The sequence below is a fragment of the Oncorhynchus nerka genome, linkage group LG22 (assembly GCF_034236695.1).
Source record: "Oncorhynchus nerka isolate Pitt River linkage group LG22, Oner_Uvic_2.0, whole genome shotgun sequence".
In the NCBI taxonomy this organism is placed as follows: Eukaryota; Metazoa; Chordata; class Actinopteri; order Salmoniformes; family Salmonidae; genus Oncorhynchus; species Oncorhynchus nerka.
The window spans coordinates 52,538,302-52,551,212 of NC_088417.1; the positions used below are offsets into that span (position 1 = coordinate 52,538,302).

The 12,911-nt window shown below is 43.0% G+C and overlaps 1 protein-coding gene across 3 annotated transcripts in view; it reads right to left on the bottom strand.

The window, feature by feature from the left end:
• Positions 1–3,934: 3,934 nt before the first annotated feature.
• LOC115105317 (RCC1-like G exchanging factor-like protein) overlaps positions 3,935–12,911 on the bottom strand; it is a 68,245-nt gene continuing 59,268 nt past the window's right edge. Inside the window, exons 3-6 of one of the 3 annotated variants that reach the window (XM_065007233.1) lie at positions 11,375–11,462; positions 10,838–11,010; positions 10,427–10,534; positions 3,935–10,225 (exon numbers count right to left, since the gene is read on the bottom strand). In XM_065007233.1, the coding sequence (XP_064863305.1) occupies positions 11,417–11,462 (46 nt within the window). In that variant the 3' untranslated portion in view covers positions 3,935–10,225; positions 10,427–10,534; positions 10,838–11,010; positions 11,375–11,416. Of the gene's footprint in view, positions 10,226–10,426; positions 10,535–10,837; positions 11,463–12,911 lie in introns of all 3 variants that reach the window. The other 2 variants (XM_065007234.1, XM_065007232.1) reach the window with 2 other exon arrangements.

The following is a 12,911-nucleotide window of genomic DNA, read 5'->3' on the forward strand; positions in this document are numbered from 1 at the left end:
GAAATTTACATACACCTTAGCCAAATACATTTGAACTGTTTTTCACAATTCCTGACATTTAATCCAAGTAAAACTTCCCTGTCTTAGGTCAGTTAGGATCACCACTTTATTTTAAGAATGAAATGTCAGAATAATAGTAGTGATTTCATTTCAGCTTTTATTTCTTTCATCACATTCTCAGTGGGCCAGAAGTTTACATGCACTCGATTAGTATTTGGTAGCATTGCTTTTAAATTGTTTAACTTGGGTCAAACGTTTTGGGTAGCCTTACACAAGCTTCCCACAATAAGTTGGGGGAATTTTGGCCCATTCCTCCTGACAGAGCTGGATTAACGGAGTCAGGTTTGTAGGCCTCCTTGCTCGCACACGCTTTTTCAGTTCTGCAGACAAATTTTCTATGGGATTGAGGTCAGGGCTTTGTGATGGCCACTTCAATTCCTTGACTTTCTTGTCCTTAAGCCATTTTTCCACAACTTTGGAAGTATGCTTGGGGTCATTGTCCATTTGGAAGACCCATTTGCAACCAAGCTTTAACTTCCTGACTGATGTCTTGAGATCTTGCTTCAATATATCCACATAATTTTGCTTCCTCATGATGCCATCTATTTTGAATTGTACCAGTCCCTCCTGCAGCAAAGCACCCCCACAACATGATGCTGCCACCCCCGTGCTTCACGGTTGGGATGGTGTTCTTCAGCTTGCAAGCGTCCCCCTTTTTCCTCCAAACATAACGATGGTCATTATGGCCAAAAAGTTATGTTTTTGTTTCATCAGACCAGAGGACATTTGTCCAAAACGTATCATCTTTGTCACCATGTGCAGTTGCAAACCGTAGTCTAGCTTTTTTATGCCGGTTTTGGAGCAGTGGCTTTTTCCTTGCTGAGCAGCCTTTCAGGTTCTCGATTTACTGTGGATATAGATGATTTTGTTCCTGTTTCCTCCAGCATCTTCACAAGGTCCTTTGCTGCTGTCCGGGATTGATTTGCACTTTTCGCACCAAAGTACGTTCATCTCTAGGAGGCAGAACGTGTCTCCTTCCTGAGCGGTATGACGGCTGCGTGGTGCCATGGTGTTTATTTGCGTACTATTGTTTGTACAGATGAACGCGGTACCTTCAGGTGTTTGGAAATTGCTCCCAAGGATGAAACAGCCTACAAAAAAAAGTATTGGCTGATTTCTTTGGATTTTTCCCATGATGTCAAGCAAAGAGGCACTGAGTTTGAAGGTATGCCTTGAAATACATCCACAGGTACATCTCCAATTGATTCAAATGATGTCAATTAGCCTTTCAGAAGCTTCTAAAGCCATGACATCATTTTCTGTAACTTTTCAAGTTGTTTAAAGGGACAGTCAACATAGTGTATGTAAATGTCTGACCCACTGGAATTGTGATTAAGTGAAATAATCTGTCTGTAAACAATTGTTGGAAAAATTACTTGTCATGCACAAAGTAGATGTCCTAACCGACTTGCCAAACCTTTATTATTTATTTATTATTTATTTGTTAACATTAAATTTGTGGAGTGGTTGAAAAACTAGTTTTAATGACTCCAACCTAAGTGTATGTAACCTAACTTCAACTGTAATTAAATATCCCATTTACATACACTACCGTTCAAAAGTTTGGGTTACTTAGACATTTCCTTTAAAAAAAAGAAAAGCATTATTTTGTCCATTTTAAATAATCAAATTGAACAGAAATACAGTTTAGACATTAATGTTGTAAATACCTATTGTATATATTTTTTTATGGAATATCTACATAGGTGTACAGAGACCCATTATCAGCAACCATCACTCCTGTGTTCCAATGGCACATTGTGTTAGCTAATCCAAGTTTGTCATTTTAAAAGGCTAATTGATCATTAGAAAACCCTTTTGCAATTGTTAGCCAGCTATTGTTCTGATTTAAAGAAGCAATAAAACTGACCTGAGACTAGTTGAGTATCTGGAGCATCAGCATTTGTGGGTTTGATTACAGGCTCAAAATGGCCAGAAACAAATAATTTCCTTCCTTCTTGTTCTGAGAAAGGAAGGCTATTCCATGCCAGAAATTGCCAAGAAACTGAAGGTCTCGTACCACGCTGTGTACTACTCCTTTCACAGAACAGTGCAAACTGGCCCTAACCAGAAATTAAAGAGGATTGGGCAGCCCCGGTGCACAACTGAGCAAGAGGACAAGTACGGTAGTGTCTAGTTTTGAGAAACAGACGCCCCACAAGTCCTCAACTGCCAGCTTTATTAAATAGTACCCGCAAAACACCAGTCTCAACAGTGAAGAGGTGACTCTGGGATGCTGTCCTAGGCAGAGTTGCAAAGAAAAAGCAATATCTCAGACTGGCCAATAAAAATACTCTTTTAAGATGGGCGAAAGAATGCAGACACTGGACAGAGGAACTCTGCCTAGAAGGCCAGCATCCCGGAGTCACCTCTTCACTGTTGATGTTGAGACTGGTGTTTGCGGGTACTATTTAATGAAGCTGGCAGTTGAGGACTTGAGGTGTCTTTCTCAAACTAGACAGGTGCCTTTTGGCAAACTCCAAGCGGGCTGTCTTGTGCCTTTTTACTGAGGAATGGCTTCTGTCTGTCCGATGGTCACTCTGACAGAGCTCTAGAGTTCCTCTGTGGAGATGGCTACCTTCATGGTAGAGGCCTGATTGGTTTAGTGCTGCAGTCTTCTCCCCTGATTGCTCAGTTTTGCTGGGCGGCCAGCTCTAGGAAGAGTCTTGGTGGTTCCAAACTTCATCCATTTAAGAATGGAGGCCACTGTTTTTTTGAGAGACCCTCAATGCTGCAGACATTTTTTGGTACCCTTCCCCAGATCTGTGCCTCGACACGATCCTCTCTGGGAGCTCTACGGACAATTCCTTCGACCTAGTGGCTTGGTTTTTGCTCTAACATGCACAGTCTACTGTGGGACCTTATATAGACAGGTGTGTGCCTTTCCAAATCTTGTCCAATCAATTGAATTTACCACCGATGGACTCCCAAGTTGTAGAAACATCTCAAGGATGATCAATGGAAACCGAATGCACCTGAGCACAATTTGAGTCGTCTCATGGTGAAGGGTCTTGTTTGTCATTATGTGGTGGTGTTGTGTGGATGAGGGGAATAAACAATTTAATCCTTTTTAGAATAAGGCTGCAACCTAACAATGTGGGAAGAAGTTGAGGGGTCTGAATACTTTCCAAATGCACTGAACAAAAATATAATTGCAACAATTAACTATTTTACTTAGTTACAGTTCAAATTGGGATTTCAGTCAATTGAAATAACATTTGTTAATTCTTTGGATTTCACGACTGGGCAGGGGCACAGCCATGGGAAGGCATAGGCTCACCCAATCATTGAGTTTATACCCATAAATGGGATTTATTATAGACCTATACTATTCAGTTTCATCAGCTGTCCGGGTGGCTGGGCTCAGGTGAAGAAGCCGGATGTGGAGGTCCTGGACTTGAGTGGTTACACGCAGTCTGCGGTTGTGAGGCCGGTTGGACGCACTGCCAAATTCCCTAGAACAATGTTGGAGGCAGCTTGGTAAAGAAATGAAAAATTTAATTCTCTGCCAACAGCTCTGGTGGACATTCCTGCAGTTAGCATGCCACGTGCACACTCCCTCTCAACTTGAGACATCTGTGGCATTGTGTTGTGACAAACTGCACATTTTAGTGGCCTTTTATTGTCCCCAGCACAAGGTGCACCTGTGTAATGAACATGCTATTTAACAGCTTCTTGATATGCCACACCTGTCAGGTGGATAGATTGTCTTGGCAAAGGAGAAATGCTCACTAACAGGGATGTAAACTAATTTGTCCACACAATTTGAGAGAAGCTTTTTGTCTGGAAAATCGTGTCTTATTTCAGCTCATTAAACCAAGACTTTACATGTTGCGTTTATATTTCTGTTCAGTATTTTCTTTTTCAAGTATCGATCCATTTTATTTTATCGATCTTGTCTCATCGCTGCTACTCCTCAACTGGCTCGGGAGAGCGAAGGTGGAGTCATGCGTCCTCCGAAAAATTGCCCGACTAACTGTGCTCCTTAACACCTGCCAGCTTAACCCAGAAGCCAGCCGCACCAATGTGTCGGAGGAAGCACCGTTCAACTAGAGACCGGCGTCAGGCACCCGGCCCGCCACAGAGTCGCTAGAGCGCTATGAGCCAAGTAAAGCCCCACCGGCCAAACCCTCCCCTAACCCGGATGACGCTGGGCCAATTGTGTGCTGTCCTATGGGCCTCCCGGCCGCGGCCCGGGAAGGAACCTGGGTCTGTAGTAACGCCGCTAGCACTGCGATGCTGTTTTATGGGCTTCCCGGCCACGGCCCGAGAATGAACCTGGGTCTGTAGTAACGCCGCTAGCACTGCGATGCAGTGCCTTAGTTCGCTGCAACACCCGGGAGGCCGTATCAATCCTATTTAAGAAAGAAATTGCCTAAGGCGAATGTGATTCTTTAGAACACTGGAGGATAAATGCATCAGGATTTTTACTTTGTCCCGAGTGGTGCAGCAGTCTAAGGCACTGCATCTCAGTGTTTGAGGCGTCACTACAGACACCCTGGTTCAAATCCAGGCTGTATCACAACCGGATGTGTTTGGGAGTCCCATACGGCGGCGCACAATTGGCCCAGCATCGTCGGATTTGGCCGGTTCTTAACTGACTTGCCTAGTTAAATAAATAAAAGTAGCCGACGGGAATCAAACAAACCACAATGTGCCGACATCGCTCTGCTCTTGACTTTTGGAAGTTGGTGAGGGCTTTGTCTAGCCGTTCCATGCTGATGCACGTGTTAGCTTTAGCTCTGGTCATAGCCTTTTAGAAAACTATCGATGTTAGCTCAGAAGCAATCACATTTGTCTGCCATTTTAAAATGTTCTTGCCAATCATACTAATTTGCAAAAGGTGGGGGAGAATAGTATTTTGCAGGAGTGTATACTTGGTAGTCAACCGTGCCCCCCATGGCACTTGTCTTTTAAAAGGTTCCAATGCTTTTTTTTCTTTCAATTTCCTCCTTAAAATGACATATCCAAATCTAACTGCTCAGGACCTAGAGCAAGGATATGCATATTCCTGATACCATTTGAAAGGAAACAAAAATTGTGGAAATGTGAGATGAAAAAAGGATATAATATTTAATCTGATAAAAGATAATACAAACAAAAAGAACATGCGTTTTCTATATTTTTGTTGCATCTTTGAAATGGAAAAAGGCCATACATTGAGATAGGATTCTAGGTGTAATTAGATGTTGTCCACAATATGGCAGCAGTGTGTGTGCAAAGTTTCAGATTGATCCAGTGAAGAATTACATCACTGTACAAAATTTTGTAATAAATCTGCCAGGAGTTTGCACAAATGTGCCGAATTGGTCAATTTATACATTTTCAAGTACATAACTATAGAGTGCATACAAAAATGCTATGATGATGATAATGATAAATTAAAATGTACACCTTCACAACTAGATGGTGGGGTGGGTGTGGAGCCAGAGACAGCAGCAGGGTCAAACTGTAGAACCCAGTTCCTACATTTGAATATATATATATTTTTTTAAATCAAGCATAACTATGCTGCATTTGATCTCTGGGACCCTCAGGATGACAAAGAGCAAGATTACTGAATGTATCAAACCAGTTGCCGTGATAAGTCTTTTGTTGTTGTGCACTATCCTCAAAAGCATGGTGTTTTTTTTGTTGCTGTAATAGCTCATTGTAAATTGGGCACTGCAGTTGGATTAACAAGAATTTAAGCCAATATAAGACATGTCTATGTCCCGAAAAGTTGGCTGCTGTTTACAGAATTCAAGTCACGTTATTGCATATTGAGCAACAATTGTCCCATAGAGGTTAATGGAAATGTCCCTTCCTTGAAGTCATGTGAAGTGTGATGACTGTGGTTTGTTTGAATCCTGGTCAAACACTTTTAATTTGATGTTTGTTGAGAAGGCATCCTCCAGTGCAATAACATGTGTTCTGAAATTGGAATTAAAAATAAAGTTTGTAATTCTATACTTGAAGTTGCTACTAAATATTATCAGTTGCACCTTTTCTTGTTTGTCACTTTTAACCCCAGTTTTAACCATGCCTTTGTTTGACCAAGTCAGTTAATCCAATTATTGACATCTTGTGCCAACAATTGATAGCTGTCCTCACGGGTTGTCAAACCGGTAGGGTAGACCTTGCCCAGTCCTAATTGTTTGTTTCAAATAGGACAGCTAAGAAAACATCCTAATGAAAACAATGAGAAGCATGGTATCAGGTCTCTCTGTATTATCTGAACACGTAGACAACACGGCCAAAAGTATGTGGACACGCCTTCAAATGAGTAGATTTGGCCATTTCAGCCACACCTGTTACTGACAGATGTATAAAATTGAGGACACTGCCATGCGATCTCCATAGACGAACATTGGCAGTAAAATGGCCTGAAGATCTCATGGACTTTCAACATAGCTGGCTAAAATAATGTAAGACCTTCAAAAAATAAAGGGAACACTAAAATAACACATCCTAGATCTGAATGAAATATTCTTATTAAATACTTTTTTCTTTACATAGTTTAATGTGCTGATAACAAAATCACACAAATTATCAATGGAAATCAAACTTATCAACCCATGGAGGTCTGGATTTGGAGTCACACTCAAAATTAAAGTGGAAAACCACACTACAGGCTGATCCAACTTTGATGTAATGTCCTTAAAACAAGTCAAAATGAGGCTCAGTAGTGTGTGTGGCCTCCACATGCCTGTATGACCTCCCTACAACGCCTGGGCATGCTCCTGATGAGGTGGGGCATGGTCTCCTGAGGGATCTCCTCCCAGACCTGGACTAAAGCATCCGCCAAATCCTGGACAGTCTGTGGTGCAACGTGGCGTTGGTGGATGGAGCGAGACATGATGTCCCAGATGTGCTCAATTGGATTCAGGTCTGGGGAACGGGCGGGCCAGTCTGTGCCTTCCTCTTGCAGGAACTGCTGACACACTCCAGCCACATGAGGTCTAGAATTGTCTTGCATTAGGAGGAACCCAGGGCCAACCGCACCAGCATATGGTCTCACAAGGTGTCAGGCTACCTCTGGCGAGCACATGGAGGGCTGTGCGGCACACCATGACTAACCACCCGCCAAACCGGTCATGCTGGAGGATGTTGCAGGCAGCAGAACGTTCTCCACGGCGTCTCCAGACTGTCACGTCTGTCACATGTGCTCAGTGTGAACCTGCTTTCATCTGTGAAGAGCACAGGGTACCAGTGGCGAATTTTCCAATCTTGGTGTTCTCTGGCAAATGCCAAACGTCCTGCACGGTGTTGGGCTTTAAGCACAACCCCCACCTGTGGACGTCGGGCCCTCATACCACCCTCATGAAGTCTGTTTCTGACCGTTTGAGCAGACACATGCACATTTGTGGCCTGCTGGAGGTCATTTTGCAGGGCTCTGGCAATGCTCCTCCTTGCACAAAGGTGGAGGTAGCGGTCCTGCTGCTGGGTTGTTGCCCTCCTACGGCCTCCTCCACGTCTCCTAATGTACTGTCCTGTCTCCTTGTAGCGCCTCCATGCTCTGGACACTACGCTGACAGACACAGCAAACCTTCTTGCCACAGCTCGCATTGATGTACCATCCTGGATGAGCTGCACTACCTGAGCCACTTGTGTGGGTTGTAGACTCCGTCTCATGCTACCACTAGAGTGAAAGCACCGCCAGCATTCAAAAGTGACCAAAACATCGGCCAGGAAGCATAGGAACTGAGAAGTGGTCTGTGGTCCCCACCTGCAGAACCACTCCTTTATTGGGGGTGTCTTGCTATAATTTCCACCTGTTGTCTATTCCATTTGCACAACAGCATGTGAAATTTATTGTCAATCAGTGTTGCTTCCAAAGTGGACAGTTTGATTTCACAGAAGTGTGATTGACTTGGAGTTACATTGTTGTTTAGGTGTTCCCTTAATTTTTTTTGAGCAGTGTATAAAAAAGGGGATGTCTGCTCACTGTTTTTGCTGCTGCCAAACTTGATCTTTTCATAAAGCTTTGGTGATTTAAGATTTATTTCAAACGGGTCTCAGCCAAACTCGTTATCGATAGTCTTGACTACTTTGCGAATTGCATTGGGCATGACAAAAAAAAACAGCCTTCATTGAGGAGGCTATGCTGGTTTAAAAAAAAAAATCAAACAAAATGTTTCTAAATACAAGGGTGTTAAGGGCACAAAAAACACATCTTATTCCATGTGCATATTGGCAGTGTGTGTCATGGCTGGATAGGCTGCGCTTCTATGCCGTAAACAAATGTGTTACCGGTAAAACCAGCTTTCGATTGGTCTTAAATATCCTCACCAGCGCATACTGAAATTGGCACTTGGGCACATTTTAAGGGCCTCATAATACCACCCCTCCCACCTCCAGCAAATGAAACAGGTAAATTACCAATCCTGACGGGTTTGAAAATAGAACAGTGCCGGCTTTATCAGATCGAAATGACAAACGAGCGTGTTTGACAATTGCGCTGGGTTAAAGCCAGACAAAATTATAGCCAAAGGAGCTTGCTAAACATATCAAGAATTTCGCGGACCAGTTTCATGGGCTTAATAGCCTCAAATGCAGAGAAATTGCCTATGAATTGGCACAATTTGTAAATTGTGCAAAGACACCATTTTTTTGGACAAGCTATTTTTTCAGAATTTATGTTTACGTGAATTGAGATTATTTCCAGGGCTATACAACACCCTGAAATATACACACACACACAAAATGATGTAGACACCCCTTCAAATTAGTGTATTCGGCTATTTCAGCCACACCCGTTGCTGACATAAAATGTATAAAATAGAGCACACCGCCAGGCAATCTCCATAGGAAAACATTGGCAGCTGAATGACCTTTCGGATTAATGCATAGTGCCAACTGTAAAGTTTGGTGGATGAGAAATAATGGTCTGGGGCTGTTTTTCATGGTTCGGGCTAGGCCCTTTAGTACCAGTGAAGGGAAATCTTAACGCTACAGCATAAAATTATATTCTAGACGATTCTGTGCTTCCAACTTTGGCAACAGTTTGGGGAAGGCCTTTTCCTGTTTCCCTGACCTCAACCCCTCAAGTTCCAACTCAATTGGAACACCGACTGCGTCCCAGGCCTAATCGCCCAACATCACTAATGCTCTTGTGGGTGAATGGAAGCAAGTCTTCGCAGCAATGTTTCAACATCTAGTGGAAAGCCTTCCCAGGAGAGTGGAGGCTGTTTATAGCGGCAAAGGAGGGACCAACTCCATGTTAATGCCCATGAATATGGAATGAGGTGTTCGACGAGCATACGTGTGTGTGTGTGTATAAAATATCAACAGTGACGGTAAAATGCCAAATGTCCATGTGTAACGGATGTGAAACGGCTAGCTAGTTAGCGGTGGTGCGCGCAAAATAGAGTTTCAATCGGTGACGTCACTTGCTCAGACCTTGAAGTAGTGGTTCCCCTTGCTCTGCAAGGGCCGCGGCTTTTGTGGAGCGATGGGTAACAATGCTTCGTGGGTGACTTGTTGATGTGTACAGAGGGTCCCGGGTATGGGCGAGGGGATGGTCTAAAGTTATACTGTTACACATGGTTCTGGAGGGAGGTCTGACAACCCAGTCTCGTTTCAGCACTTCTTTGCAGGAAAAAAAAAATCCATGGCTCCAAGGAGTCCATTTTAGGCAGAATCGTGTCAGCCTTGAGCCAGCTAGTGCTGCTCCACTGATCTCCACATCATCCAACACTTGAGCCAGCTAGTGCTGCTCCACTGATCTCCACATCATCCAACACTTGAGCCAGCTAGTGCTGCTCCACTGATCTCCACATCATCCAACACTGACGTCAGATAAATACTGTATAGAGATTTGTGAAATACTTCAGACTCAGCCTCCATGTTATCCCAGCTGTGCTAGCTAGAAACACGGGGAGCAGCCTGAAGCTTTTGATGGCGGACACAGTCGCCTGATCCAGAGGTTCTCTACCACCCATGGAGGACAGCTGGCTCTGGGGTTCAGGCCTTCATTGGCGGCCTGGGGACATGAGGTGAACAGGGTGAATAAACAGGGATAGATCCCCTTCTTTGTTACGGGGAGGTGGGAGGGTCATGGGGAAGAGCAGAGCGTACTGGCTCTGTCCATGCCAGCTGGGGACACTCAGATGACAGACTTGACCAGCGCCACCATGTGGTCCACCCCGCATGCTGCATCTATCACACGACTTGGCAACGTCACCTAAAATACATTGAATACAGTATGCCATAAAAATATTGCCGTATGACACACCTATGTAGCATTACACATACAAGGAGGTCTGTTGTAGTGTCTATTAATAACAACAAAGAAGTTGGACTAAGTTGTTTGCATAAAACACCAATGTCAATTATCAATAACAACAAAGAAGTTGATAAGTAAACTATATTTATCTGGTCTCACCCGCCATGAGAAGAACTGGTCCAACTTCTTTGCAATACCAAGACATCCTCCCCAAATGAAGAGCTCACCCCGATCTGGATCAACACAAGCTCCATCAACACCGCCTGCCTGCACCATTACAATAGGCAGACATTCAACATATTTTATTATATCATCAAATGGCTTGAACTAAATAAATTGTAAACAATATGAAAACATACAAGAACATGAAAGGTTTCATATCTTGCATCATCCACTGAACAGTACAGCACCACACGACTAGTTCCTGGGTGAGAAGTCATACTTCCCATATGTCAACATATTCAGCTTGAATTGTAACATTATTGTGAGTTCTTGTGACTCTAAAGAGGGATTGTAGTTTTTTGTCCAACATAACCAATTTCACATACTGAAAATCATGAGGTAACCCACCTGTGACAGCAGCGAAAGGGTTCAGTCCACAGTGGATGCGGTTCATTGTCACCGCAGGGTTAAACTCGGCGCAACCAAACAGTGTTGGAGGGACAAACTCAGGGGTTTGGGATTCAGAGAGATAGGGCCCTTTCCAAGAACGCTGTAGCCCCATACAAACACCTCACCTCTCTCTGCAGAGACAAACTGACACTACATATTATTTATTCAAAGGATATGAAAAAAAAGTCTACTGAATGGGATGCTATGCTATAAAGCCCAGCAATATTACTTGTGCTTGGATGGTGGTGATGCAAGTGATCTATTATTTCACTGACAAGTTTCATTTTGGCTGATACCCCCCTTATGTTCACAGATCTGAAAGGACTCGATCAGTTTTAGCAATATGGTGACGCCAAACATGCCTTCCTATAGACTAATTAGAGATTCCACCATATTGCTTTCACATACCCAGTCTTCTCAGATTGGTAAATATGGAAGGGATAGGAGCAAAGGGAAGTGGCTATGGGCCAAAATATAACGGGGCATGGTACTCACCATTCCGAATGGCCACCTGTGTGCCTCCACAGGCCCTCTGGGTCACCTTGCCCACCACTTCAAAAGGAAGTAGTCAAGGGGAGTTAATCTGAGGAGAGAGGGAACATGAAGTAAGAACATGGACAAAAGACCACCCATAGAAAAATGATTAGAACACCTAATGGTACATATAGTATAGCCTGGTGGAACCAGACTGATCACTGCATTTTCTCACTTCACATATCAGTCTGGCATTCGTCCTCATTGATACTGTTTGAGCCTACAGTGAGTATTTGGACCCCAACACATTTTTGGTTGTTTTGGCTCTGTACTGATACAATGACTATGAGGTTAAAGTCCAGAATGTCAGCTTTAATTTGAAGGTTATTTCATCCATATTGGGTGACAGGGATGTCGCTAGGCCTATTCATTAGCCTCCCTAAATAAATCAACATATCAGTCAATATATTTTCTCAGTGATTTCTTATTTTTTTCCGTCAACCGTTCCATCATATCTTAAACTTCTTACCGGGTGGGCACTAGGACCTGGGGCAGGCAGCTGCACGTGCTAGTGATTGTTAGGCCTAAGTTACTTGTAGCTAACATTATGGTTAACGTTAGCTACTTCTGTGGCTAGAGAAGGCTAGCTAACAGTAAACGGACAGGAAAAGGCTCTGACAGGACGGCTACGATGTGAATTTGTGGTAAGTTAGAGCAGAGAGAGAAAGACTTTGGTCATAATCAAAGCTTTGTTCACCAATACGTTTATCTGTGAGGCTGCCTGTAAGTTACAGTGTAACAGACGTTGCGAGCTAGCTAACGTTAACGGTGTCTTTTAAATTCAGCATAAGTCATTTGGCGAGGATATGTAATTAACGTTGTATTTAATGTTGTTTTGCTATCTGTGCCAAAATATAAATGAGACCGATGACGTAACATCACGCACATATCTTTTCATACTCAATTGCTTTCAATTCAGTAGGCCATTGCAAAAAAAATATCAGTAGGTTTTTAAGGTCACATAGTGTTGATCACAATGTCATTCATTGTATTATCCTCAATTTCTCAACTGTAGGCTAGCTAACGACTGATGTTAGATAGATATACGGAAATGATTCAAGAGAGGCAGTGCCAGCAGCTCTGCCGAAGGCCAATCCATTGAGAAATGAAGATTTTACCAATTCAAACAAACACATTAAAACTTAAACTGATTAATCACCTATTAATCCTTGAGTTATTGTAAATATGAGTTTAATAACAATACATGTCAAAACACAGCAGGCAAGAATGAGGCTAAGAAGCTGGAGGCTGACAGGGCTGAGGGAGCATGTCTGATGAAGGTTAGTTTTTTTATATTTTTTTAAAGCTAGTAGATGTTTAAGCTTTCAGTTAAATTTGTACAGCATATGTCTTACTTTTGTTAGGCATAAATAAATGAGGTTTATGATATCTTAAAGGGTCATGCAGAAAGAGAGGCTTCTGTGCAAGGCAGGGATCAACATGCAAGCTGTATAAATGAGAGAGAGCAAGCAGACCCAGAGAAATATGGACAACAAAC